We start from the raw sequence: 23,927 nt of genomic DNA, 5'->3' as shown, positions 1-23,927 counted from the left end.
GCAATTTCAGGAAATGATTACAGTTTTTATTGCTTTAAAATTGTGGGTATTTAAATCAAATCCGTCCCGCTGCCATTACTGCAATTTTAAAGGGCCGTCACTTAAAGGTTAATTTATTTTGTGATCTGAAAGAATGTATTCCGCAGTCCTCTTCACAAAGCACGCTTGCCATAAGTTTTCTGTCATCAGTTCTTATTGTCCATGATTCACTGCCATATGTTAGTGATGATGTAACAAGTAAATTATAAATTTTTATTCTTGTATGCCTAGAAATGAATAATGATTTGAAAATATGTTTAGTAATTTGTAGTATTTTGACAAAATTTACAATTTTTATAGTTAAATCCTTTTCTGCTTCGTAGGATATGTTATGTCTCTGATGATTAAAACTTCTGATATGTTCCAATATCCTATCATTAATACAGAGTCATAGTATTATATTTAAGTATCCTGTTACACTCACACAATATATGAGACAAACTCCATCTTAAGTGCAACAATTTAATTGTAGTTCTTTCTTCTTTCCTTCCTCTACACTACATNAGGAAATAAAAACCTTAACATTGCAAGACTCTGTAAGACTGAAAAAAATCATTACCAAAACCACGAATCATAGAAACCAAAATAGACAGGCCCAACGATCCCTCACACACAGAAAAAACTAAAAAAAGCATCACAAAATAAAGCTCATAATCATAAGAACAAAGATAAGAATAAACAACATATACAGAGTCATAGCTTTAATATTTCCAATACTGATGCAGAAATGTGGTACACGTATCGTTTATATATTTGAATTTCAGTTCTCAGATGCAATTTTTAAGCTTTCTTTCTAAATATTCAAATATAGCATGAACCAGTAAATTTTTCTGCCATTTAGCCGAGACTGCAGTCTTTTTGTGCAGTGGTATTTGTCAGTAAGGAGAAATTACTAGGAGTTCTTTAGAGCTGTAGTAATGAAATGTATATATATACCATTCTTGTTCAGGTTTTTGATATTGTGCTACTTGTATTACAGAAATACCCTATTGAACAAATTAGGCCATGGCCATTTGGTTATCGATCAAACCAGACATGCCGCCCAACCCTAATTGACCTCGAAACTGACCTGCACAAACCAGTACTGGATGTCGCAGAAAACCAGAATCCGTGGAACATATTTGTAGAGGTGGTACCCCCAGATTCAGGTTTACAGGCTCTTCCACCATTTGATAAGGATTCTGATGTTCTGCTGTTCTTCAAGTTGTATGACCCAAAGACAAAGCGAGTACACTATTGTGGTCACCTTTATATGCCTGTTGCAGCCAAAGTCCGTAAGTAGCAGCAAGCATCTTGAAAGTTGAATATTATGTCTCGCAAGATTGTTATTAATTTTTAAATTCCATCCCCTCAGCTCAAGTGAATATCATTATAATTGAAGAAAGCAAGTCTTCCGGGATGTGGCACCGTGTAGATATTGTGTTAACTGACGTTTCGGACAAACATCGCCTCCATCTTCAGGGTAGATCACGGATTTTCTTTTTTCTATCCTGAAGATGGAGGCGATATGTTCCTCTGAAACGTCGATTAACACAATATCTACACGGTGCCACATCCCAGAAGACTGCTTTCTTCATAGTGACCCCCGTGAAGACCTTAATTCTTATATTCATTATAATTAATTGTGACTGAGATTTCTGTTATTTAGTATAATTGTTCCAGACTTTGGTGGGATCGTTTGTTATGCAAGTTCGAAACTGGATTTAATGTGCTGGTTTTGTAGCTCAAGTTGAAACTGTAAGAAATACATTTTAATAATATTGAGCAGTGGCATTATTGTGTTGCCAGTAATCAGTGTAGACTATAATGATTAACAGTGCGCTCCAAATGTGAATTTTTTAAATTCTGTATTGTTTCTGCCATCTTCTGCATGTTATCACTGAACAGCACTCCATACAGGCTTGTATAGCATGTAGCATATGGTATTGTAAGAGTGAATTTGTTTAGCCAGTAGTCATCGCTAATGACATGCCAAGATAGGACATTATGTTTAGAAAAGTTACAGATATCTTCATATTTCTCTGAAATTGTGCAACAGTTGATCGGAATGTATGGGGCTGTGTTACAGAGGAACTCATTCCTCTACTAAATGAGCGGGCAGGCTTTCCGCCAGATACAGACTTGATACTTTATGAGGAAATAAAGCCTAATATGGTCGAGCGAATTGAAAACTACAATGAGCCCCTAGAGAAAGTACTTGAAGAACTGATGGATGGTGATATCATAGTGTTCCAGAAGGATGAACGAGATGACATGTATGAACTGCCAACATGTCGAGATTATTTCAGGTGAGTGAATAATGTATGTTGAAATATGGATGGGATACCAAGGCATTAGATTTCAGTGCGTGCATAAGCATTTCAAAAAGTGCTGGAAATATGTACACATTTTATTTAAATGCAGATACCCTCTTCTTGCTGCTATAAAATTTTTTAGGCAAAGACATCGTAGCTAATACAGTTTTATGGACAAGAAATGACTAATGTACCAGTACAACTGTGTTTGTATAGTGAAATCTCCAGTTAATGCCCATCAGGTGAAGTGTTTCCTCAATTAAAATTTAATAATGCCACTGAATGTTAAATAAAACATTCAGTTTCAGTTCTCCCATCTCAGTGCTAAGTTTCCTCAATTTAAAGTTTCCCTCAGTTTAAGTGTTCAAATCAGCTGCCATCCACAGAGACCTTCACTGGAGGTTTGGTTTTGTAGTACTAGTAATGTTAACTGGAAACACCAAGGTGTAAGTTGGTGACCAATATTAAAATGGATCTTAGAGAGATGGGATGGGGTGGATTGGATTGATCAGGCTCAGGATCTGGACCAGTGGAGGGCTCTTGTGAACATAGTAATGATCCTTCGTGTTGCATAAAATGCTGTGAAATTCATGAGTAGCTGCACAGTTGGTGGCTTCTCAAGAAGGGCCCAGCTCCATGAGTGAGTAACGTTAATTTAACAGCTGAGATTGATTCATTTCCAGTAAAGTCTCATTTATGAAGTAACTTTATAAAATATCAGACTTTCTTTTTAATGCTAGTGGGGTGGGACTAAGTCCATTGTACTGCGGCCACTTGTGGCCTATTGTACCAGCACCAGATGATAGGTGAGGGTGATTGTGGAGTAGTTCGTGGAATGAAGATTGGCGGGGGAAACCGAAGTACTCGGAGAAAACCTGCCCCAGCGCCACTTTGTCCACCACAAATCCCACTTGACCAGACACGGGATCGAACCCGGGCCGCCGCGGAAAAATCAGACTTAAGAAGACTCCAGTACCCATTTTTTTTTAGAGTAACACACAATCTGTACATTGTAGAACCAGTGATGTTACTAAGAGTTAATATAGTCTATGTAGATTTGAAGTCATCTTCCATTCAGAAACACCGTGCTTCTGTTGTGCAGTGTAGTGTCATTGCCATTTAGGCCATATTTGATTATGTAGTTATCACCTTTGCCATAATACTAGCATCTGATGCCCAAAAAAGCAAATATAAGATGTTGTAGTCATAGGACATGGCATGTGCAAGTGCAGATGTGTTTCTCTTGTGACATATACGTCAGAGGAAATTGAGGTTTTTTTTTTTTAAATGCCAGACATCGGAAAAATGTGAAATATTAAAAGGTTCAACCATAGTACGGTTAAAATTCTTGTGTTACGTAAGTTACTCATTTCTTGTTGCAGGGATTTGTTCTACAGAGTGGAGGTTACGTTCTGTGATAAAATGATTCCTAATGATCCTGGTTTCACGATTGACCTATCACAGAGAATGACGTATGATCAGATGGCGCATGCTGTGGCACAGAGAGTTGGCACAGATCCTTACCTTTTACAGTTCTTCAAATGTCAGAAGTATGTTAATTGAAATATCTTATTAGATACCTTAGTGGCTATTAGAAAGTGTAAACAAGTTTTACTCTGAAGAGAGTCGTCTTCTGGGTTTAGGCACCGTGTATTCTTCGTGTTGGCCAGTTGAGTTTTACTCTCTTTGGTCCTCGGATGATACTTGAATGAAACAACTAACTCCGAATTGGATAAATTTGTCAACCTGGCCATACCGATTTAGCAGGTCATTAAGGGTATATATCAAGTGGTGAATGCATTAACTAAAACCCGGCTTTTCTGTTGTCTCCTAATATGAAGAGTTACTGAGGGTGAGGAAAATCCTGGAAGTCATTGAAGAGATTCAGATGAATATTCAGAAATTCTGAGAAACAAAACTGAATTTTTTTACTCTTATAGTTTATAAAACTAGGCACTAGTGCATTGCAGCTATTCATTTCAAACCCAGTGTGATGGTTTTGTTGTCACAGATTTGGTGATTTAGAGAAATGATGCATATTGAGCTTTATCTGTGATGTTTGTGGCAAAATGGGCATGACAAGCCATCATATTCTTACTGTTGTACTATATGAACTGCTCTGGAATCCTCCCACCCAGTGATGAGAACTGTTCCATTCTCCTAGACAAGATGGGCAACTGGGAACTTTGAATCAACAAAGACCATTCAAGAAATTGCTAGAAAGCAGACTTTAGACTGGGTTTCAGTCCTGTGCATTAGCACTTTGCCACTTTAATGGAATTAATGCAACAACCCACACTGTAGCTATCCATCTTCAGAGAAAATACAGTTTATGCAGAACCCCATCCTGAGTAACACGTTTTACTTTCTTACTCTCCACCCTCCTGATGATTAACCAGCTTTGCAGTGCCTGGTGTAAAAATACTGTTGCATATCAGTCCCCAGCATATGTAGCAGAAACATAGGAAACAGCTTCTTGTCTGCGCACATGGAACAGTCTTGTTTTCCAGCCTCATTCTGTTACCCAGAAGAAACAGTTGGCTCAGGTATTGCCAGTACTCCATCTCACACACATGACTTGCTGACAGACCACCCAGGCACTCGTAACAGAATACAGAGAAGGGGATTCAAACATTCTCCAATATAACTGCCATAGTTCTTATTTGTCTGTGGCTTTTGTTTTTGACTAATCGTTATGGACCTGCACAAATGGAGTGTTAACAATTTTCATTTGTATTGCCCTAATTTATAGGCTCCAATCCAGTATTGTAATATAGCCAGAATCTTTCTCCAGGAAACTCCTCTCCATCCTGTCCATATATTAAAACTATGCACATATTTTAGCAGCTGAACAACTGTCAGCTTCACAAAAGGGATTCCCCTCTGTTGAAATAGTTTATTAGATAATCACATAGTATAAATGTCTTATTCTAGTATGTGAATATATTGAATTATTGAGAATATCTTACAGGTTTTCTGTTATTTTGTTTATAAATAAACTTCATTACAAATGCTACTATAGTCATGTGTTTTTATGTCAACAGTTACAAGGACAGTCCAGGCCACCCCCTCCGATGCACATATGAAGGAACATTGAAAGACTTACTAGTATATTGTAAACCAAAAACACCGAAGAAGATGTTTTACCAGCAGCTGAGTATACGAATCAACGAGTTGGAAAATAAGAGGCAGTTTAAGGTAGAAGTTTTTCTTGGATTAGTAAGCTAACTGGATGGATTCAGATCACCTACTTATTGCAGTAATCCCCTTGTGTACTTTATTCAATTCATTTGAATTCATGTTTATTTACGTGCAAACTTAACAGCGCAGAGGCCAATTACAAAACTAGCACGAATAGAGAAATACAAAAAATNAATAATAATAATAATAATAATGAAATTAATAAAAATAATGATAATAGTAGTAATTAATAATAATAATAATAATTCAGATTGAAGATGCATTCAATTTTTAACGTGGGTTTAGGAAAGAAATTATGAAGGTGCAAGTTTCCCGAATTTAAGATGCCCCTCAATATTTCAGTGGGAAGAAATGTGTAAAACGTGTGTCTTATATTCAAAGTAATATGGTATGTTTTGATTTATCTGTTTAGTAGCTTAATTTAAGTAGGGATTAATGTTTACCAGAACTAAAGCACACCATTTGACCTACTTGATGCAAGTCTTATATTTTTTATCACTTAATTCCACATCTTATTATCATTTTTGACTATTTTGGATCCAAGAAGTGTAATATATATATGCAGTTTGTGTTACGTCAGGTATAGAGCAGTTAGACACATACATTGATGTTTCAAATGGTTTGTTGAGCAAAGGTTTTCTCCACTCAAATTTTGTATATAGTAGTATATTTGGTTTTTCTGAAGGAACTTAGATTAATATATTTTTCAAATAACAAACCAAGTGACACAACTGTTAAACAGAAACAGGAAACATGAAACTCCAGGTAATAGTGCATATTCAGTGAAACCCCAGTAGAATGGGTGTGGCCTATAATGAGGACTTTATTAGGGCAATAGAAGCCATTCAAATTGTCAACTATCTTATAATTACATATGTGGGAGACATAAGATGAAAGGGGGTCAATTTTTGGCACTTTTATCATAAGTGATTCCCAAATTTTTATAGAAGAGTGGTAACTGTGCTATATCAGAGAAGGTGAAGTAATTGAACACATGTAAGATTTGAGGCTTTCACGGCGGTGACTATGAAGAAAGCAGTTTTGGGATTTGGCACCGTGTATAAGTGGTGTTAACCGACGTTTCGGAGGAACGTATCGCCTCAGTCTGCTTTAACGGTTCTCACGGTCTTTTCGCTTGCAGAAGTCTTATATTTTCTTCTACCCTGAAGATGGAGGCGATACTTTCCTCCGAAACGTCGGTTAACACCGCTTGTACACGGTGCCAAATCCCAAAAGACTGCTTTCTTCTTAATTGAACACAGTTTAGAATGTTGTTTATCTTAGTAACACTTCTTAGTATGGAAGGAAGAACCCATAAAATTATCATCTATTCTGTGATCTGTGACTGTCAGCCAAGTCAACAATATGAGCATGGAAATTGTTTGGTTTTCTTTTGTGTATTCCAATTTTATTTTGACAAACACTAATTTATATTGCAGTGTATCTGGGTGGGTCCAAAGCTGAAGGAGGAGAAAGAACTGATCCTTTATCCTAACAAGAATGGCACAGTAGCAGATCTCTTGGAAGAAGCCAGGAAGCAAGTTGAGCTTTCAGAGAATGGCTCAGGGAAACTTAGGTACAGTTCCACATTGAAGAGAATTCTGTCTACGTATGATATCTAGGTGACTTTGAACCGGTATAACAACTGTAACATATCACTCTCTGTTTCAGGATATTTGAAATTACTTGCAGTAAAATAGCATATGGACCTAGGGAAGATGCAACACTGGAATCATTGAACACTGGTACCCCAAAAAGCTATAGGTGAGTTTGTATGTTACTTTACTGTGGAAGCATCTGTCTTTACACAAAAAGATTTAGTTACTATAGGATTCTGACGATGGTGTATAACACACAGAGATATTTGGTTTTTGGACTTTATCCATCGTCGTGGTAACTAAGAGGTTCTCAGGTGATGGAAAACACCTATTCTGTTGGGTCCCTTAGAAAGAGCTAGCCTCAGTCACCGGTCCAGTGACGGAAACAGATCCAGTTTCCGAAATGTCGTGTTTTTCTTAGTTATCTTAAAACCAGGACGATGGACAAAGTCCGAAAACCCAATAACAAAAAGATTTGTTTCCCAATTACATGCTGGAAATCACTCAAATTCCTGTTGAAGGTTTCTCAAATTGGACAGTAACAGCTGAATCCTAGTTGGAGGAAGATGACAATTGAATTTAGCTGTTAACATGAAAGCTCCACCCACTGGAAACTTATGTGCTTAATCAGTTTCACACCCCCTGCTGATTTACTCCCCTTCCCCCCTGAAGGGAGAACAGGGCCAGTACCCATTGTATAGGAGATTCGGGGCCCCACAGCCAGTCTGGACATTATGGAGAAAAGAAAAATCTCTTGCNGAATCCTAGTTGGAGGAAGATGACAATTGAATTTAGCTGTTAACATGAAAGCTCCACCCACTGGAAACTTATGTGCTTAATCAGTTTCACACCCCCTGCTGATTTACTCCCCTTCTCCCCTGAAGGGAGAACAGGGCCAGTACCCATTGTATAGGAGATTCGGGGCCCCACAGCCAGTCTGGACATTATGGAGAAAAATCTTGTTCCTACTGGGAATTGAATCCTGGTTCCACAGTCTTCCAGCTTGTAACCTAGTTGCTATACTGACTGAGCTGTTTCAGCTCCGTTTACTTACGGCATGTGAAAAAAATAAGTTCTGCATAAAAGTTGTAGGTTCCATGAGATTTTACTGAGCATATTGTTCAACAGTTACACCGTGGGCTTGTATTTTTGAGGTTCTAAGCTCAGATCTTAGGCCAGACACTGGTTATTTTGACTGAGGTTTCTTGTGGCTTTCTCAGTCCCTCCAAGAACCTACCAGGATAGTACCTTACTTACGCTTGGGCTTGTATTTTTGAGGTTCTAAGCTCAGATCTTAGGCCAGACACTGGTTATTTTGACTGAGGTTTCTTGTGGCTTTCTCAGTCCCTCCAAGAACCTACCAGGATAGTACCTTACTTACGCTTGGGCTTGTATTTTTGAGGTTCTAAGCTCAGATCTTAGGCCAGACACTGGTTATTTTGACTGAGGTTTCTTGTGGCTTTCTCAGTCCCTCCAAGAACCTACCAGGATAGTACCTTACTTACGCTTCAACTGCTTCGTTTCCAGTACATCAAGTGTTTTTACCACTTGATACATTGTAAGCTTAGATACTGACAACAACAAAATATGAAGTTTTCTCTTGTGGTTGACATCATTCACGAACTTCTGCATTAACAGTCAGTTACAAGGCATTTTCTTTCACAAGTTTTCTTGTAAATATAGTAAAATTTCTATTTGGCGAATTGTTACTTCAAAATCTACCGACTCTTGGAAATTTGAAGAAGTGATATTGCTGAAAATGTGTATCAAATAATGCAATGTATGCTGTCCTCTGTTAATGCTATGATTTGGTCAGAAGTTAGATCAGGTAATGCAGTAACATGATCTGCAGTTACAGTTTCGTGGTATTGGTAGTTGGTGCATCTACGGGCATATATGTCACCTTTGAATTCATGGGACTTGTTTGTCATATACTTCATTTGATGTATTCATATTAACCTATTGTCTGGCCCCTGAGCACAGCGAGATGCCAGAAAGCTACACAGGAATCTGACTCATCCTTTTCCAATTAGTTTTATCCCTTTAGTCATAAAATTCATGATGAAGCTTTGCTAAATTGAAACATATCAATATTGAATGATACGGAATGTGAAATCTAGCTTTTGTGATTTATGCATTCATATTATATTTAAGCATCCTGTTACACTCACACAATATATATGAGACAAACTCCGTCTTAAGTGCAACAATTTAATTGTAGTTCTTTCTTCTTCCGTTCCTCCACACTACATGTTTCAGCCCTAAATGGCCATCATCAGATGTGTATTCTTACGTAGCTGCTACACTGCCCGTAGTTTAAAATTTAAGATCACCAGTCTTTCCAAGTGTATGTATGTATAAAATCTTTGTTAACCTACACGCGTCAATTTGATTTCTAAAATTAGCACTTTTTTAAAACTTCAATTCAAATTAAAATGTCTATAAATTTTCTGTTCTTTTTCTCTTTCCAAATTTTTAAAAATTAAAATTTTCTCGGGGTACACGCCCTATGTCTATAGTGGTGCAGCGGCCACTTCTTGTTTTATCGCTGTTCAGGTATTATGTGGAGGCTCTCTCTGTGTGTGTCGCTGCTTATCTTTTAATAACAAAGGTTTTATACATACATACAATTGGAAAGACTGGTGATCTTAAATTTTAAACTACGGGCAGTGTAGCAGCTACGTAAGAATACACACCTGATGATGGCCATTTGGGGCCGAAACATGTAGTGTGGAGGAAGGGAAGAAGAAAGAACTACAATTAAATTGTTGCACTTAAGACGGAGTTTGTCTCATATATATTATGCATTCATGTTGACATGTGTACATTTTCCACGTTTTGATAAACTGTGGGTCACTGTACAATTTAAAATTTTATGTAGGTGATACCATTTTTATATTGTTTCTGATTGCGATGACATATTTGAAATTTGTGAGAGTGTAAAAGTGGTGAGAAAATGCTCATTGTTCTGGGAGAAGGTTTTAGAACGTATGATTTGTACTTCCTCTTAACATAGAAACCCATACCGGAGTTACCAGTTAATAATTCATGTTTTATGATAAAAAAGTCTCATTCTAACTTATGATATCTTCAGTTTTTATAAGAAATTCTGTCAGCATTGGAATTTACATATCCCTCCATTTCTGTCATGAAATTTTTTCTCTTGCCATACCACCAGCAGTCTAGCAATATAATAATTATATTTTGTTCTACTGGGTGCCTGGGGAATTCATAAAATTGTTTCTCTGCATTGTTCATGTTGTTGCTTATTCCATAGGTCTAGTTTGTGTGTTTATGTTTAGTGCTGTGAGCTGTTTCCTTAGACTTTGCATAACCAAGAGGAGAGTTTTGAGATGTACAAGGTGTTCCAAGAGGAAAGGTCAGTATTCTGGGAGGTCATAGTTTCGGTCATTCTAAGCAATGGTATATATACATATGTCCCATCCTGAACATTTTCCGAGATAGAGCTATTTCACTGTACAGTTCCAAAATTGTTGATAAGTAAGAGTTACTAAATATTCCCACTGATATATTGGATTTCTGGACTTTATCCATCGTCCTGGTTTTTAAGATAACAAATAAAAACACGACGTTTCGGAAACTGGATCTGTTTCCATCCTCAGGTGAAGGAAAAGGGAAACACCTATTCTGTTGGGTCCATTAGAAAGAGCTAGCCTCAATCACTGGATTTATTTGTTATCTTAAAAACCAGGACAGTGGATAAAGTCCAGAAATCCAATATATCAGTGTGTTATACACCATCGTCAGAATCCTATAGTAACTACTTACTAAATATTGTTTCTAATATGGTATTTATTGATCTAGTGACAAAGTCAGTACTACATTTTCGAAAATTCCATAGACTCGGCATCAGTGCACTCATAGCTCATGTGAGGACATGGCATGTTGTTCATATGAGTGTATCTTGACATACCTTTATGCAGGTGAGAACTGCTGTACAGTAAAATAACTCTACCTCAGAAACTGTTCAGAATAGAACATGTACATATACACTTCTTTACTTAGACCGACTGATGCTGTGACCTCCCAGAATATTGACCTTTCCTATTGCAGGAACATCTAGAGGAGATGGAAGGGAGAATTATGAAATATGAAAGGAATTAGCAATATTTGCTTTTGAAGAAATACTTATGTAAATCTAGTGATGATAGTCATGGTTACATCCAATGAAAATGTATTTAGAAACCAGGAATTTGCTTTGTGACAGATTTTTCACTGTATTTGATGTATTCCTTTAGTCATATATATATATATTTGCTTGTTCTAGCATAGAACTGTTCTTCCGACTATTTGAAGTATTGAAACTAATGGTCTCTCCCCATGTCAGTGTTTCATTCATCAGCAGTGTAGAGGTAAACAGATAATTTAAATTTGTAACGTTATAAAATGATGTGATTATACACTATATTACATTTGTTATATTGTATAGGATAGAGGAAATCCCACGAGATGAGTTGAACTTGGCAGATGATGAAATGTTGATTCCAGTTGCCCACTTTCACAAGGATGTCTTCGCTGCATTTGGAATTCCTTTCTTCATAAAAGTGAAACAAGTGAGTGTGAGGTCTGAGCATGAACCTTAACCTATCTGAATGCATATTGTTGTGTTGAAACCATTATCTTTGCATTTGTTCACGTATGTACACATTTGTAATTCCTGTAAAATTTTGGTGTCTACTATAACCATTATCCAATTTGCACATTTTCAATGAAGTGTGAAGTTTTACAGTTCAATTCCTGTGTTGAATAGGCACCATATCTTTAAGTATTAATACAGTGTAATGCTGGTTAGTGAAATATGAAATAAATTAATTTTAAGAATTGTAATTTTTGTGTTTGGTTGCAGGGAGAGCCCTTCTCAAAAGTAAAAGATAGATTACTGAAGAAATTAGGCATACAAGAAAAAGAATTTGAAAAGGTTAGTGCATGGAATTGTAGCTTAAAGTTTATTGTGCTGTATGGGCACGTGAACAATGAATGTTTTTTGTAAAGTGTAATTTACATGTGTTCTGTTTGCTTGCCCATTCAACATGCACATACTTGCCTACTGTATATAACCCTTTGGTGTGCCAATTAAATTCATGGTGTGCTACCTATAGCTGATACTTCAGATCTGAAGTGTCAAGAAGTCAAGAAATTGCACATCTTTAAAGAAGCCATATTATGTGAAATCATGTATTGTTATTCTTTGCTGTATTATCCTTGTATGATGTAGCCAAATGTAGCTATATTAAATCATACAGTTCAGATAAAAATGTGGAGTGGAAATTCATTTGGGTTTTTTAAGTTATGTTTTTCATAAAGTCACTTGGTAGTTGTTAAAGTTGTAGCTCTGTTGTGTAAGGGACATGAGCTGAAACTTAACATGCCAAGATTTGTTTCATGTTTAAATAATTATTGCGTTCTCTTTTACAGTTTAAGTTTGCCCTTGTGTTAGTGGGAAGACCACAGTTTATCAATGAAGAATCTGAATTCTACATGAATTTACAAGAATTCAGAAACCATCAAAATCAAGGTGGGGTTGATAATATTAGTTTTAGAACTTCATGATTTGTTAAAGAATAATTATGTGATACTGTAGTGTATACAGTATACCCATGATAAAATGAGCGTGATTTGTAACAAAAGTCTGATTATAGCAACACCATCAGTTTCTTGGATAACTCATAAAGCAAGAACGTCTTTCCAGCAATTTTGTCATAACAGGGGACTGCTGTTTCTCCCATAGCATTTTGTCCTTACTTGCTTTCCAAACTCTTTGAAGAAAACAGGCCTGTATCATCGGGAGGATAATTTAAATTGTTAGATATAGTAAGAATGTTCAGTTAATGATAATCATGTCAGAGACATTAGGAAATATACACAGTGTACTAATTCTGATGTGTTCTCTTTTGTCCAATTAACCCAAAACCTGTATGGCTTACACAGTGTGTGTGTATTGCATAAATATGTTTTTGTTTTTCTCTGCATCCTTTGTTTGAAACATTTTTGCTGTGATGAATATTTATTAAGTTACACCTGGGATGTACACAGAAATGTGTAGGCCTTTGTGTTGCCGAGCGGTCTAAGGAATGCACTGTCTTCGCTCGCTTGGAAACCGAGATCGTGGGTTCTAATCCCACTCAGGGCATGGATGTTTAGTTTGTGTGTGTGCGTTTTTCTGTGTTTGTGTACAGGTAGAGGCCTTGCAACGAGCTGATCACCCGCCCAAGGAGTCCTACCATATGTCTAAGATATAGTAAACCGAAGTGAAACGGAGAGTTTCATGGAGGTAGGCCTAGGCCCAAATGAGGGCTGTAGCGCCAATAAAAAAAAAAGAAAATAAAGAAAAGAAGTGAGGGGAGAGAGGTCTAGATTATGTATATGAAGTATTTATGCCTTACAACTAGCACTTTTACTGATTTTATGAATTCTCACTGTATGGTTGCACTGTAGTTGTAGGAAACTCACATGATAAGGCTTATAATGGAGTGTTTAGTTTGTACACTTAATTACCATTCAAAATTTCTCTTTGCTCTTTTAATACATACCACTCTACAGTTTTATTTATTATGAACCCAGAACAAAAATGTCATTTCTACATTATAATTATTGCCATGTTACAGGGAGTAATACACCAAGGCCTTGGTTGGGCTTAGAGCATGTCAATAAGGCTCCAAAGCGTTCCCGGTTCAACTATTTAGAGAAGGCTATCAAGATCTACAACTGAGCTCAGGTTTGTGAAAGGTTATAGCAGGCATCTTGGCAGTTAGCGTAGATTCTGCATTTCTTGAAATGAACTGAAGACATTATTATTTCAGGTCTGTGGTCAGCTGTGCCCCTGTTACATAAACTGGAACTTTGCACATCAGATAACCATGGCATATATCTTGAAGTTAGAAAAATGTAAGAATTCTGAGAATGCTTTGGGACGAAGAGGAATGATCTGTGCATTTGTTCAGTACTCTCCTTTGAAACAATATTTTATGCCTCCATCTGACTGCTTCCCTTGAACTTTGTTGGATCGTCAAAATAAGGGTTACAGCAAGGATCTGACAGTGCATATACTGGTTGAAAAAACAAAGGATAAAAGTGCAGTTTCTGTGTTGTAGCAGCAGCAGTAACATTTGGTTACTGGAACTAAGTACCACTTGTTTGAGTGGTTGATATGGTGGTAACTCCGCATGCTTTTGCCCTTAGTTGCCCTTATTGTTGTAGCTCAGTAAACAGATTCAAATTGTAACAAAGGATTGTGACTTTACATGTGAGGGTCGATTAAAGTACTCCCGGGAAAGAACTTTATCCATAGAGGCATATGATTTCGTGTGGCCCATAAGGAGCGTGTGTTTGTGTGCATGCAACTTCATAGCAAGGAACAAATACATGTGTGAGTGAGTGGCAAAATATGACCAAAATGGAAACAAACCTACCTGACAGGGAAAGAGGGTTACATTTGGATCCTTTTTTAATTTGTCTGGTCAATGAAAATAAAAATCACATATTTATATGTAGTTAGCATGATCCTATTTTCCTCCATTTTAATTTGTCTCTCTCCCCCTTTTCTCTTCCCCCCCCCAAAAAAACAAAACAAAATTATTGCCTTTGGATTCAATATGGGAAACTTACCCTATCCATCAGTATTGTAGGAAAAGAATAAAATGATTTGTTTACAAATAATTCACAATTTTGTACATAAATGATACATATTTCTGATTTGTACATAACTACTAGTATATGATGGTTAAATTAAATAATGGTAAGCAGAGGATCGGTCTTTCAAGCAGTGTGCCTCAGCTGTATGCGTAGGTACATGTTTGCCATTTGTTGAACAGCCATAATGAGGAAACTAACAGCAATGACTTATGTAAGAAGATACCTGTAAGTTGGCATAGTGTTTAGTATCTTGACTGCATAGATACTCTTGCTCAAAGCATCCACTATGAAAATGCAGTTTTCTGTAGGCACTGCAATATCTGTTGAATGGAGAGGGTTGTCAGGTGTGTGTTTGTGTGTGCGTGCGTGCATTTGCATGTGGCTACAGTAGCTGCCCAGTTTCACTTTTGCATTCTACATCAATTTTCAGGTCATTTTTATAAAGACTTAATACTCTTGGCGTTTCAGATTGCATGTGTTACATTTGTGGTTGGTTTAATATACAGACCAGCCATGGAATATTGGAGCCCAGCATTCTGTTTAACCCCAAACTTGACACCATTGAAGTATAAATGTACATATGAGAGTTCTGACATCCTGCAGTATCAGTTATATTTTTGTTACTTCTGATGTTTGTTTTATGTCTGATATGGTGTAATGATTATTTTAATAGTGGTGATTTATGCTATGTCTTGATTGATATTAATTATATTTGAGGAAACATTACAGAATGAGTCTGATCTTCCATATAAACTGCTGATAGTTCCTTACAGGATAAGTTGACAGTAATCCCCAAGGAACATGGCAACCATATTTTGATAGAAAGCAGAGTATATTACTCACATTCACTCCCCTGTTTCCTGTACACCTTAAAATTTTTGTGTCCCATATTCCAAATTAAAGATTTATCTCTTATTTTGTTGCCGTTTCAGAGAAATTAATGGGGTTGCTAAGCACTTTATTGAATATATAGTAATACCACTCTGTATCTTAAATAAGTGATTAATATTTGGAGCATAAATATTTACACTTACTAAAGGATGTTAGGTGTTTGATTAGAGCATGTGTTACTGCTGTGGAGAGAGAAACTTATTTTATATCAAGCTACGTATGATGGCCAACTGATGCATGAGTGAAATTTTGCTTGCATATTTGTAAGATTGTTTAAGTTATCAGTTTAAAAATTGTATGCCTGGAAGACTGAGCACAGTATAGTATGGACAAGCTAATGTAATCTGTGTGATAATTTAATCATGACATTCATACATTGTGTTTATTGAATGCCCAACTAAATTTATGGCCATTTTAACTTGGGATTTGCCCGGAAATTAAGACTGTAACGTTCCAAAGCAAAATAAGAAACTCATACTAAACCAGTGTGTATACTTACATTTTTGTTTTAAAAAATAGCATAATCTAGGAATATTATTTTAGAGAAGTAAAATATGAGTGGAAGGTGTGCTGACTGGATAGGGTAAGAACACCAAAGCTGCATGGAGCCATTGGTGAATGAAGGTAGAGTCTGTAAAACCATTTGCTGTAAGGATTTTGGTTATTTTACTTTGTATGGTATAATGATAATAAATAAAACTGATTCTTGGCAGGCTAATTCACATATGAATTGATGTAACATCAGTTAAGTGATTTGATTCATTATCAATCTTACCACAAATTGTTTGTGATTTTGTTTGATCAAACCTGCCAGCTAACACGATGGAATTTTATATATTTCTGTGATTTTTATGAAATTTTAAAATTTTCTGAAGTATTTCCAAAGGCAAGTTATTACATACATAATTAGAATTGTTTAATGTACAGTAAAACTTGGTTATAGCAACATCGGTTTCTGCGACACCTTGTCTATTGCGTCAAATATTCAATGGTACGAACTAATTCCTCATAAAGCAACTGTTTTTATACCTTGCTTAGTACGACATGCACAAATGCATCAACCTCGTATGTAACGTCATTTTCATTCCTGAATTTCTCTGATATCGTGGGAAAGTTCGATGTGTCTGCCCACCCTCACTTTCTCTACTTGCTGACGTGACTGTCCTGGAAGAATACGACTGCGGGCTGCAAGAGGAGCGTGGGTTTTATGCGAAAACAAGGGTGTGGGGTGGGACTGCGTGAATAGTGCAAGAGGACGCGGAAGGTTGTTAACTGCATTCCTTTCCTAGAATCTCGTCTAACAGGACCTCACATTGTCTACTTACCCTATAGTGTTCCTGCCTAAACCCAGAGAAGTGCAGTAGCGAAAACATGGCAATGAAAAGGAAAGTTTTAAGCATTGAAGAGAAAGTTAAAGTGATTCGTGAAATATTGTGTGTATTGTCAGTGAAAAGCGCTGTAATATGTCTTTGATATTACACATTTGGGCAATTCCACGTTAATGTTGCGTTAGTCTGTACTTAACTATGTATTTCACTAAAAAATGCAACATTTTAACTCTGTTTTTGGTAGATGTTTACGTGACTAACATAAGGCTACTGTGGAAGTGCCCATTTCGGTTACGATGACATTCGTTTATAACGACACTATTTTTAGGTCCCTTTGATGACGTTATAACCAAGTTCTACTGTATATATATTGCTTTTGATTGTTGCATCTCATTTTTCTCAGGATAGGTAAATGGACATTGTCTTTTTTGCATCTATTTATGTTCAAAATTCTCATGCTTAAGTTTGCATTTCCATTGCACAAAGTGCATGAAATGAATATATAATGTGCAGATCATGTTTGGCCTCAATTTCATCTCAGAAATTACTTTACAGATTTCAGTGAAGTTTGGTACTAGGAGTTTCCCACAAAACATTGTGAGGCAAACTGGATATTCATTTAGCTTAAAAAGAAGACCCACTATAAGGAATAAATGTCTCCATTACAGAATTATATGTATGTATGTCTTTTAGATTCATAACTTTATAAACATTTTCAATGAAAAAAGGGGGAGTAATATTTTCTGATTGCAGCGAAGAATCCATAGTGTAAGTTGTGTTAGCTCTGCCATAATGAATCAGCACTGGAGGCTGTGAGATATGCAAAACAGAAAAAACTGAGTTCAAGCAAATACATATATATACACCCATCTGCTTTTAATAACTAAGGGTTAAGGAACTCTGTGAGTTAATCATAATCTGCCCCTGGGAAAGGGGGATAGTATTTATGCATGGATATGAGTTGCTTGCCCAACGAATAATGAGCAGAGAGAATATGGAATATTAAGTCCACTTGATTTTATCAATATAGATTGCAGTATATGAAGCTTCTTAACCTTATATTCACAGTATTCATATTTTTATGCATGACATGATTGACAGGTAAATGAGTTTTTTTGTTATTGTATTGTTTTTTAAATTGTTTATACATCTCTATACATAAGATGGTTATGCATTAAAATTACATTAAGTGTGTACAGAAAAATTATGTGCATAAACATTAGTCACAATTGAAGTGATGATGTGGCATGTAAAAATTGGGCTTCCCAACAGTAAAAAGATGTGCAAGTTCATGAGGCAGGCTTCTACTCTTGAGCTTCCTGTATAGTTCTGACTCCCTGTTCTGTGTATGTACAAAATCTCATAAATTGACTACAGTCAAATATGGTCATTGTCTTTAGATGTTTCTTCAAAATTATGTGCTGCCAGGTGATTTGATTTTTTCTTTTGTTTCTTTTCTTTATGGGTCTATATTCCAGCATTAAAATTTGAAATGTACCTTATATATTATTTAGCATTGTTTTGGAATATCCCTGAGAACTATTTTGTATTCTTCTGTTGATCTCTTTATCAGTTTTCCCCCTCTGAATTTATTTAATTTCTCATATAAATTTTCCCACCTCTAACCACTTGTCATTATCTTTTATTCTGGCAGTCTTCGAAAGTTTCCGTATTCACTTTCAGCCCCAACCCCATTTAGATTACAGTTCCATTCATTGATATCTCTTCAGTTTACTCATTTTTTCCCTTCTACCAGATTGCTTTTATTAGCATGTACTGTTCTTGTGTTTTAGATGTGAGAGGGAAATTAGATGCAACAATCTTAAACAAAAATAGGCAAAAATGTTGAGACTGTGTCAACTATTGCCCATCTGTGATGATTGCTACAGAATTTTTCCTATATAAAAACCAGATGCCTGTAAATAACTTGCCCAAATATGTTTATGCTACACTTACACAAGGTGCAGCTTGTGTACAAATGGATTCTGGTGATTCACTTAGTTGTGCAAGTAATTCCGCTGCTGTGGAAGAAATGCCGCCATCCTAAAATACATTGTGCTGTCACTTTTTCGGCTAGTTTAGAGGAGGAGGTCCAAATGTTTCATATTTTGAAGCTAGGAAAGTGGTCCTGTATGGCAAGTGTCCACATATGAGATTTTAACCCATGATGGTTTGAAGAATGTAGTGGAAACCCAAATCATATTCTGCTCAAGCAGAGATACTACAATCAGGATATGAACTACGTGAAGAAATGGCCATGCCATAGCTGAGGTATCCGACTTTGGTTTCCCCTACCAGTTCTTGTTCCATCAACTGCACATTGATCATCATGCGGGGCTGGTGCAGTAGGCCAAATAATGGCTGACGTACCAAGTAGGCTCTCAGTCTCACCCCACCCAAGGAAGTAAAAAAAAAACCCACAGATTTTCAAAGATGTAAGAGATGCCAAAGGTAAGCTTCAAGCAAGTACAGAACTGTTAGGCTTATTTTGGGTTCTGTCCATCGACTGGTATATAGAAGACAGTGATTGAGACTAGCTCTTTGTAACAGGCCCAACTGAGTAGGTTTATCCTGCCCCATCCACCTGAGGAGGGAGACAGATCCAGTCTCCGAAACGTTGTGGTTTTTTTATATAAGAATATGCTGGATGACCTTGGGGACAGAAGAGGATAAGTCTCATTTGAAGGAGAAAGCTCTAGATCGCATTAAGTGGAGGAACTGTTGGAAGAGGCTGTGGACCTGTCGTCTTGACAGATTACTGATGATTGATAGGGTCCAAAATAAGCCTAACAGTTCTGTACAGCATACACTATCGTCAGAAGCCTTTCAAGTCAATTCAAACAAGTAGCTTGTTGGGGATGTAATAAGGGTTAGTTTTGGACAATACAGATGTATTTCCAAGTGAAGAGTGAGTTTAAATATGCATTTGTATTGGTGGCTGTACCCACTGTATAGTTCTGTTAACAGACACGGTGAATGGCAATGGGCAGCACACTATGGTGCTGATAAATTCCGCCTCTATGTGCAGTGCAGTGGCGCTGATCATGTACAACAATGTAAACGCACGCCTCTCACCATTATTTCGGAATTGAATTCACTGCAATCTGATGGTAAGCGAGGGAATTAGGCTATAATCAACAGCGATCAGCAGGATCAGCGGTGTTGAAGTAAAAGCACACGTCGAAATTCCTGTTTTGACATTGTATCTTGAAATATTAACTTTTCTGGGCTTGGGTAGCTCTTATAATTAATTTATTCCAGAATGCAGTGTAGCCCCATTGAACATTGTGACCCTGAGGAGTAATGGAGGTTATGTTGTATTCACAGAGTAATCGGGAAAGACTTTAATACTATATATTACACGTATAGTTTCTTACACGGACAGTAACAATTAAATTGGTGTAGAATGGAGTACAGAGGTAAACAAATAAAAAGAAAAGACGCAAATAATGAAAAGTCTAAGTCGTCAAAAATCACGTCGGAGGAGAAAGAAGGTGAATCAAAAGAAAAGGAAAGGTATATTACGTATTCTTGTTTCAAACCATAAATTTCAGAAGTCAGGTAATGTTCGAGAGTGTTTTGTTTCTGTGTCTTGAAAAATGCAACACTTCACATGTCAGTGAAGGTTATCATATTTTTCATTATGTACAAAATGTCAGAACAAACTCACGCAATACAACAGTAACATTAAATGAGCTTAAGTGTATGTAGTGTTTCACATGTGTTTTGCACTGTAAAATATTATGTTATGTTGCAGCAAATATGGGCACATGCCAACATTTCCATATCAGCGAGTATTTACCCGAGCCATTCTGATATTAGGGGTTCTAACAGTTGTATACTTTGGAACAAAGGATGGCAGAGAAGTTGCACTTGCTAAACAAAAAGAAGTATTACACCATCGAGCACAGGACATCACTTGTTCAGATGACTACAAGGCTGAACTTGAATCATTTCCCGGTTTGTTCAGTTAATTTGATGGTTTTAGTGCCCTCCAGACTTGGAAGTTCTTACCAGCAAGCATCACAGACAAATGATATTAAGAAATTCCATATTTTCTTGCCATTCTTGTTTGTAACAATTGCAGTTGCAAATAAATTGACATTAGCAGTAAAAGTACTACAGAGTACCACAATTTGTTTTTAAATCACTTTCATGGCAGGAGGTGCACAGTGGATTGTTGAAGGTCATGCTGAAAGGACTGATCTAGACCTGCCCTTATGCATTCATGCCAGGAAATGAAAACCTCATTTTGCATATATATATGTAATAACTTTATAGCATATGAAGTTCTCACAGTGTTTGTTATGATGGGTTCTATTTCCTGGGGTATAATACAATGTTTCTTGCTTCGCTTATTCTTCATGAAGATGGAGACCTCATGTTCCTCTGATATATCAGGACTACAGCATAATATCCCTGAAGACAGAACATTAAATGGAATAACTAGTTCATAGTCTAGACTTCTGTATGTTGCATAGCTGAAGTGGTAGAAATATGAATGTAATAACCATATTCATAAGTTTTATATCAGAATTATAAAACATAATTTGCATATTTATGCTCTTCATATAAGAGAAGTGTATGGTCATTCAGAGAATTGGATGAGCTCTTGGATGTCATAAAGTAGATGAACGTTTCACATTTTTCCAAATTATGATTCATGATTATCCTCACATCTCTTATTATACTCCCCATAGCCTGTTTGTAGTTAATAACAGTAGTGTTAAATAACATGAGAGAGCTAAACAGTCTCTACTTTGTAGGATGTCTCATTTTTTTGAAGTGCATGGCTATAAGTACAGATATATTTTAAACTAATTCAGATTTTCATCACAGTAAAGTTTTAGCTACAGACTTTCTCATGTGATTGTAGGATGTGTGCCAAGGCGTTGTGGACGTGCGATGTCAGATAAATTGGTATCAGGAAGTGAAGCGGATGTCCTTTTGAGCATTGCAAAGCGCGGTATGGCTCTGGGAGGTTCTCAAGGAGGAGCAACTATACTGGATTTGCATTCAGGTGCATTGTCACAGGGAAAGAATTTTGTCAACATCTACCGTCTTAATGATGCCAAGGATGTGTTCAAGAAGACTGACTTTACATTTTACAAGTGAGTGAGTCTGTTGACAGAGTGAGTGTTGGCATGGCATTCTCTTTGCACCTTATGGTGAGACTAGCCTCCTGTTCCACTTGACTGACCACAACACATCCCAATATCATGGAGTAGAAGTGTCAGAATTGAGATATTAACTGTCACATTTAGTTGCCTTTTCGTAAGCTATGGCATTCTTTCACCTGAATACACATTTTATGGAAGTAATAGATGAGTAATGTAAATGAAAAAAGAGCTTTTACTGACGCCTGAAACCTTTGAGAGTTCTATACCAGGGGAGTTTTGTTGTATATATGGCTGATGTGTTCTATTTTTTATTTTGTTTTATATTATGAATGCCTTGACTTGTTCCTGTGGGAATGGAATGTTTTGTTTTTTGATTTGTGACTCATTCTATATCCAGTGGCTGTTTCCCAGCGTGTATCTGGATCTGTTTTTGAATTTGAAATGAATTGAATTGAATCATCAGTCTTGTAAATGAATTACTTACATATGAAATAAGTTTCATAACTTATGTGACAGCTTAAAATAATTCCAGGACAGGAGTCACATATCAGATCTTATGGCACTAAGAAGCTCTTGGACATAGATTCTTTAAAAATGCTGACTTCAGCTGATACATATCTTGCCACCATCCATACAATTGTGCAAAACATTTCTGGAACCCACCTTGCAGAACTTTTTATATATGCAGGAGGTAAAAATTTGGTGATGGTCTGAGTTCCCATAGCACTGCATTACTATGCCTGACAAGTTATCGCATTAACAGTGACTTGTATCACAGAACATTATTATACAACAGTATTATGAGTCCATGGTCACCCTTGTATTGAGCTGCTTCACATACATGATATTTTATGTACAGGAACAAACTTGTGTATGATTTATTTATTTATTTATTTAGCTACACTGTCAGTAGCTCAGATTATATAGCATCGAATGACAGGACTGATGAGTAGTGAATTGGAATTGAATGTTGCCCTAGACAGCAACTCCACCTGCTGGAAATAGTGTTGTGAAGAAAGGAATACAATAAAAATTACCTATAATGAATTGGAAAGGTTGTGGCCCAATTTGAAATACTATCTGAAATTTGCCTGGAGGGACTGAGGAGAACTATTGAAAATCTGCCAGGATAGTTGGCTTTTCAACTGGGATTCAAACAAGACACATCTTATGTGAGATTCGAGGGTTTCACGGTGGTGACTATGAAAAATTACGTGTTCTGGGATGTGACACCTTAAGGATCTTGTGTGAACCAGTGTTTTGGAGGAATGTATCGCCTCCATCTTCAAGGTAGAAAAATCCGTGCATGTGCGCACACACAGGATATACATGGTGCCACATCCCAGAAGACAGCATTCTTCAAAGGCACTTCCTGAATACAATTCACAAGCATTACCACTTGACCCAGCTGTCTCTGGTGTCTGATGCTCTGCTAGTTGTTAACTGCTTTCAGTATCGCCTTCTCTTGAGTGACACTGAATGTACTCTTTGGCTCTTGGTAGGAATGGAAACTTCCACATGGAGAAGTACGCTTCATGTTTGGTTCTTCTTTGGCTTACTCATCAAGCCTGGAGATGGAGGTGATATATTCCCTTGAAAAGTCATTTGAATCTCACAAGATTGCATAATGCTATATCCCAGAACATAGAACTCTTTGTAGTGAGCACCAGTACCTGAAGGGTATGGCGACTGGTAGAATATCAAAGGGGGACGTACAATAGATCAACAACTGGTCACGGTGCATGGGGAAACCCACCCCCTCCAATAATGAATGAATGAATAGATACAAGTTTCAAAGTTAAT

General features: G+C 36.8%; 2 protein-coding genes across 3 annotated transcripts in view; both read left to right on the top strand.

Annotated features, from left to right (window-relative positions):
• LOC111873120 (ubiquitin carboxyl-terminal hydrolase 7) overlaps nt 1-16,420 on the top strand; it is a 54,072-nt gene extending 37,652 nt beyond the window's left edge. Inside the window, exons 14-24 of the mRNA XM_023867549.2 lie at nt 1,019-1,313; nt 2,108-2,327; nt 3,716-3,883; nt 5,378-5,531; nt 6,974-7,110; nt 7,206-7,298; nt 11,583-11,706; nt 12,000-12,071; nt 12,569-12,668; nt 13,759-13,868; nt 13,954-16,420. Of these exons, the coding sequence (XP_023723317.1) occupies nt 1,019-1,313; nt 2,108-2,327; nt 3,716-3,883; nt 5,378-5,531; nt 6,974-7,110; nt 7,206-7,298; nt 11,583-11,706; nt 12,000-12,071; nt 12,569-12,668; nt 13,759-13,862 (1,467 nt within the window). The 3' untranslated portion in view covers nt 13,863-13,868; nt 13,954-16,420. The remainder of the gene's footprint in view (nt 1-1,018; nt 1,314-2,107; nt 2,328-3,715; nt 3,884-5,377; nt 5,532-6,973; nt 7,111-7,205; nt 7,299-11,582; nt 11,707-11,999; nt 12,072-12,568; nt 12,669-13,758; nt 13,869-13,953) is intronic.
• A 3,620-nt stretch (nt 16,421-20,040) lies between these two features.
• The window catches only part of LOC111873135 (2-oxoglutarate and iron-dependent oxygenase domain-containing protein 3), a 9,973-nt gene continuing 6,086 nt past the window's right edge, over nt 20,041-23,927 (top strand). The window contains exons 1-3 of one of the 2 annotated variants that reach the window (XM_023867578.2): nt 20,041-20,114; nt 20,762-20,964; nt 21,881-22,115. In XM_023867578.2, coding sequence (XP_023723346.1) covers nt 20,775-20,964; nt 21,881-22,115 — 425 coding nt within the window. In that variant the 5' untranslated portion in view covers nt 20,041-20,114; nt 20,762-20,774. The other variant, XM_023867577.2, reaches the window with a different exon arrangement.

Source organism: Cryptotermes secundus, unplaced genomic scaffold (genome assembly GCF_002891405.2).
Source record: "Cryptotermes secundus unplaced genomic scaffold, Csec_1.0 scaffold246, whole genome shotgun sequence".
NCBI lineage: Eukaryota > Metazoa > Arthropoda > Insecta > Blattodea > Kalotermitidae > Cryptotermes > Cryptotermes secundus.
This window is presented reverse-complemented; position numbering and strand designations above follow the sequence as displayed.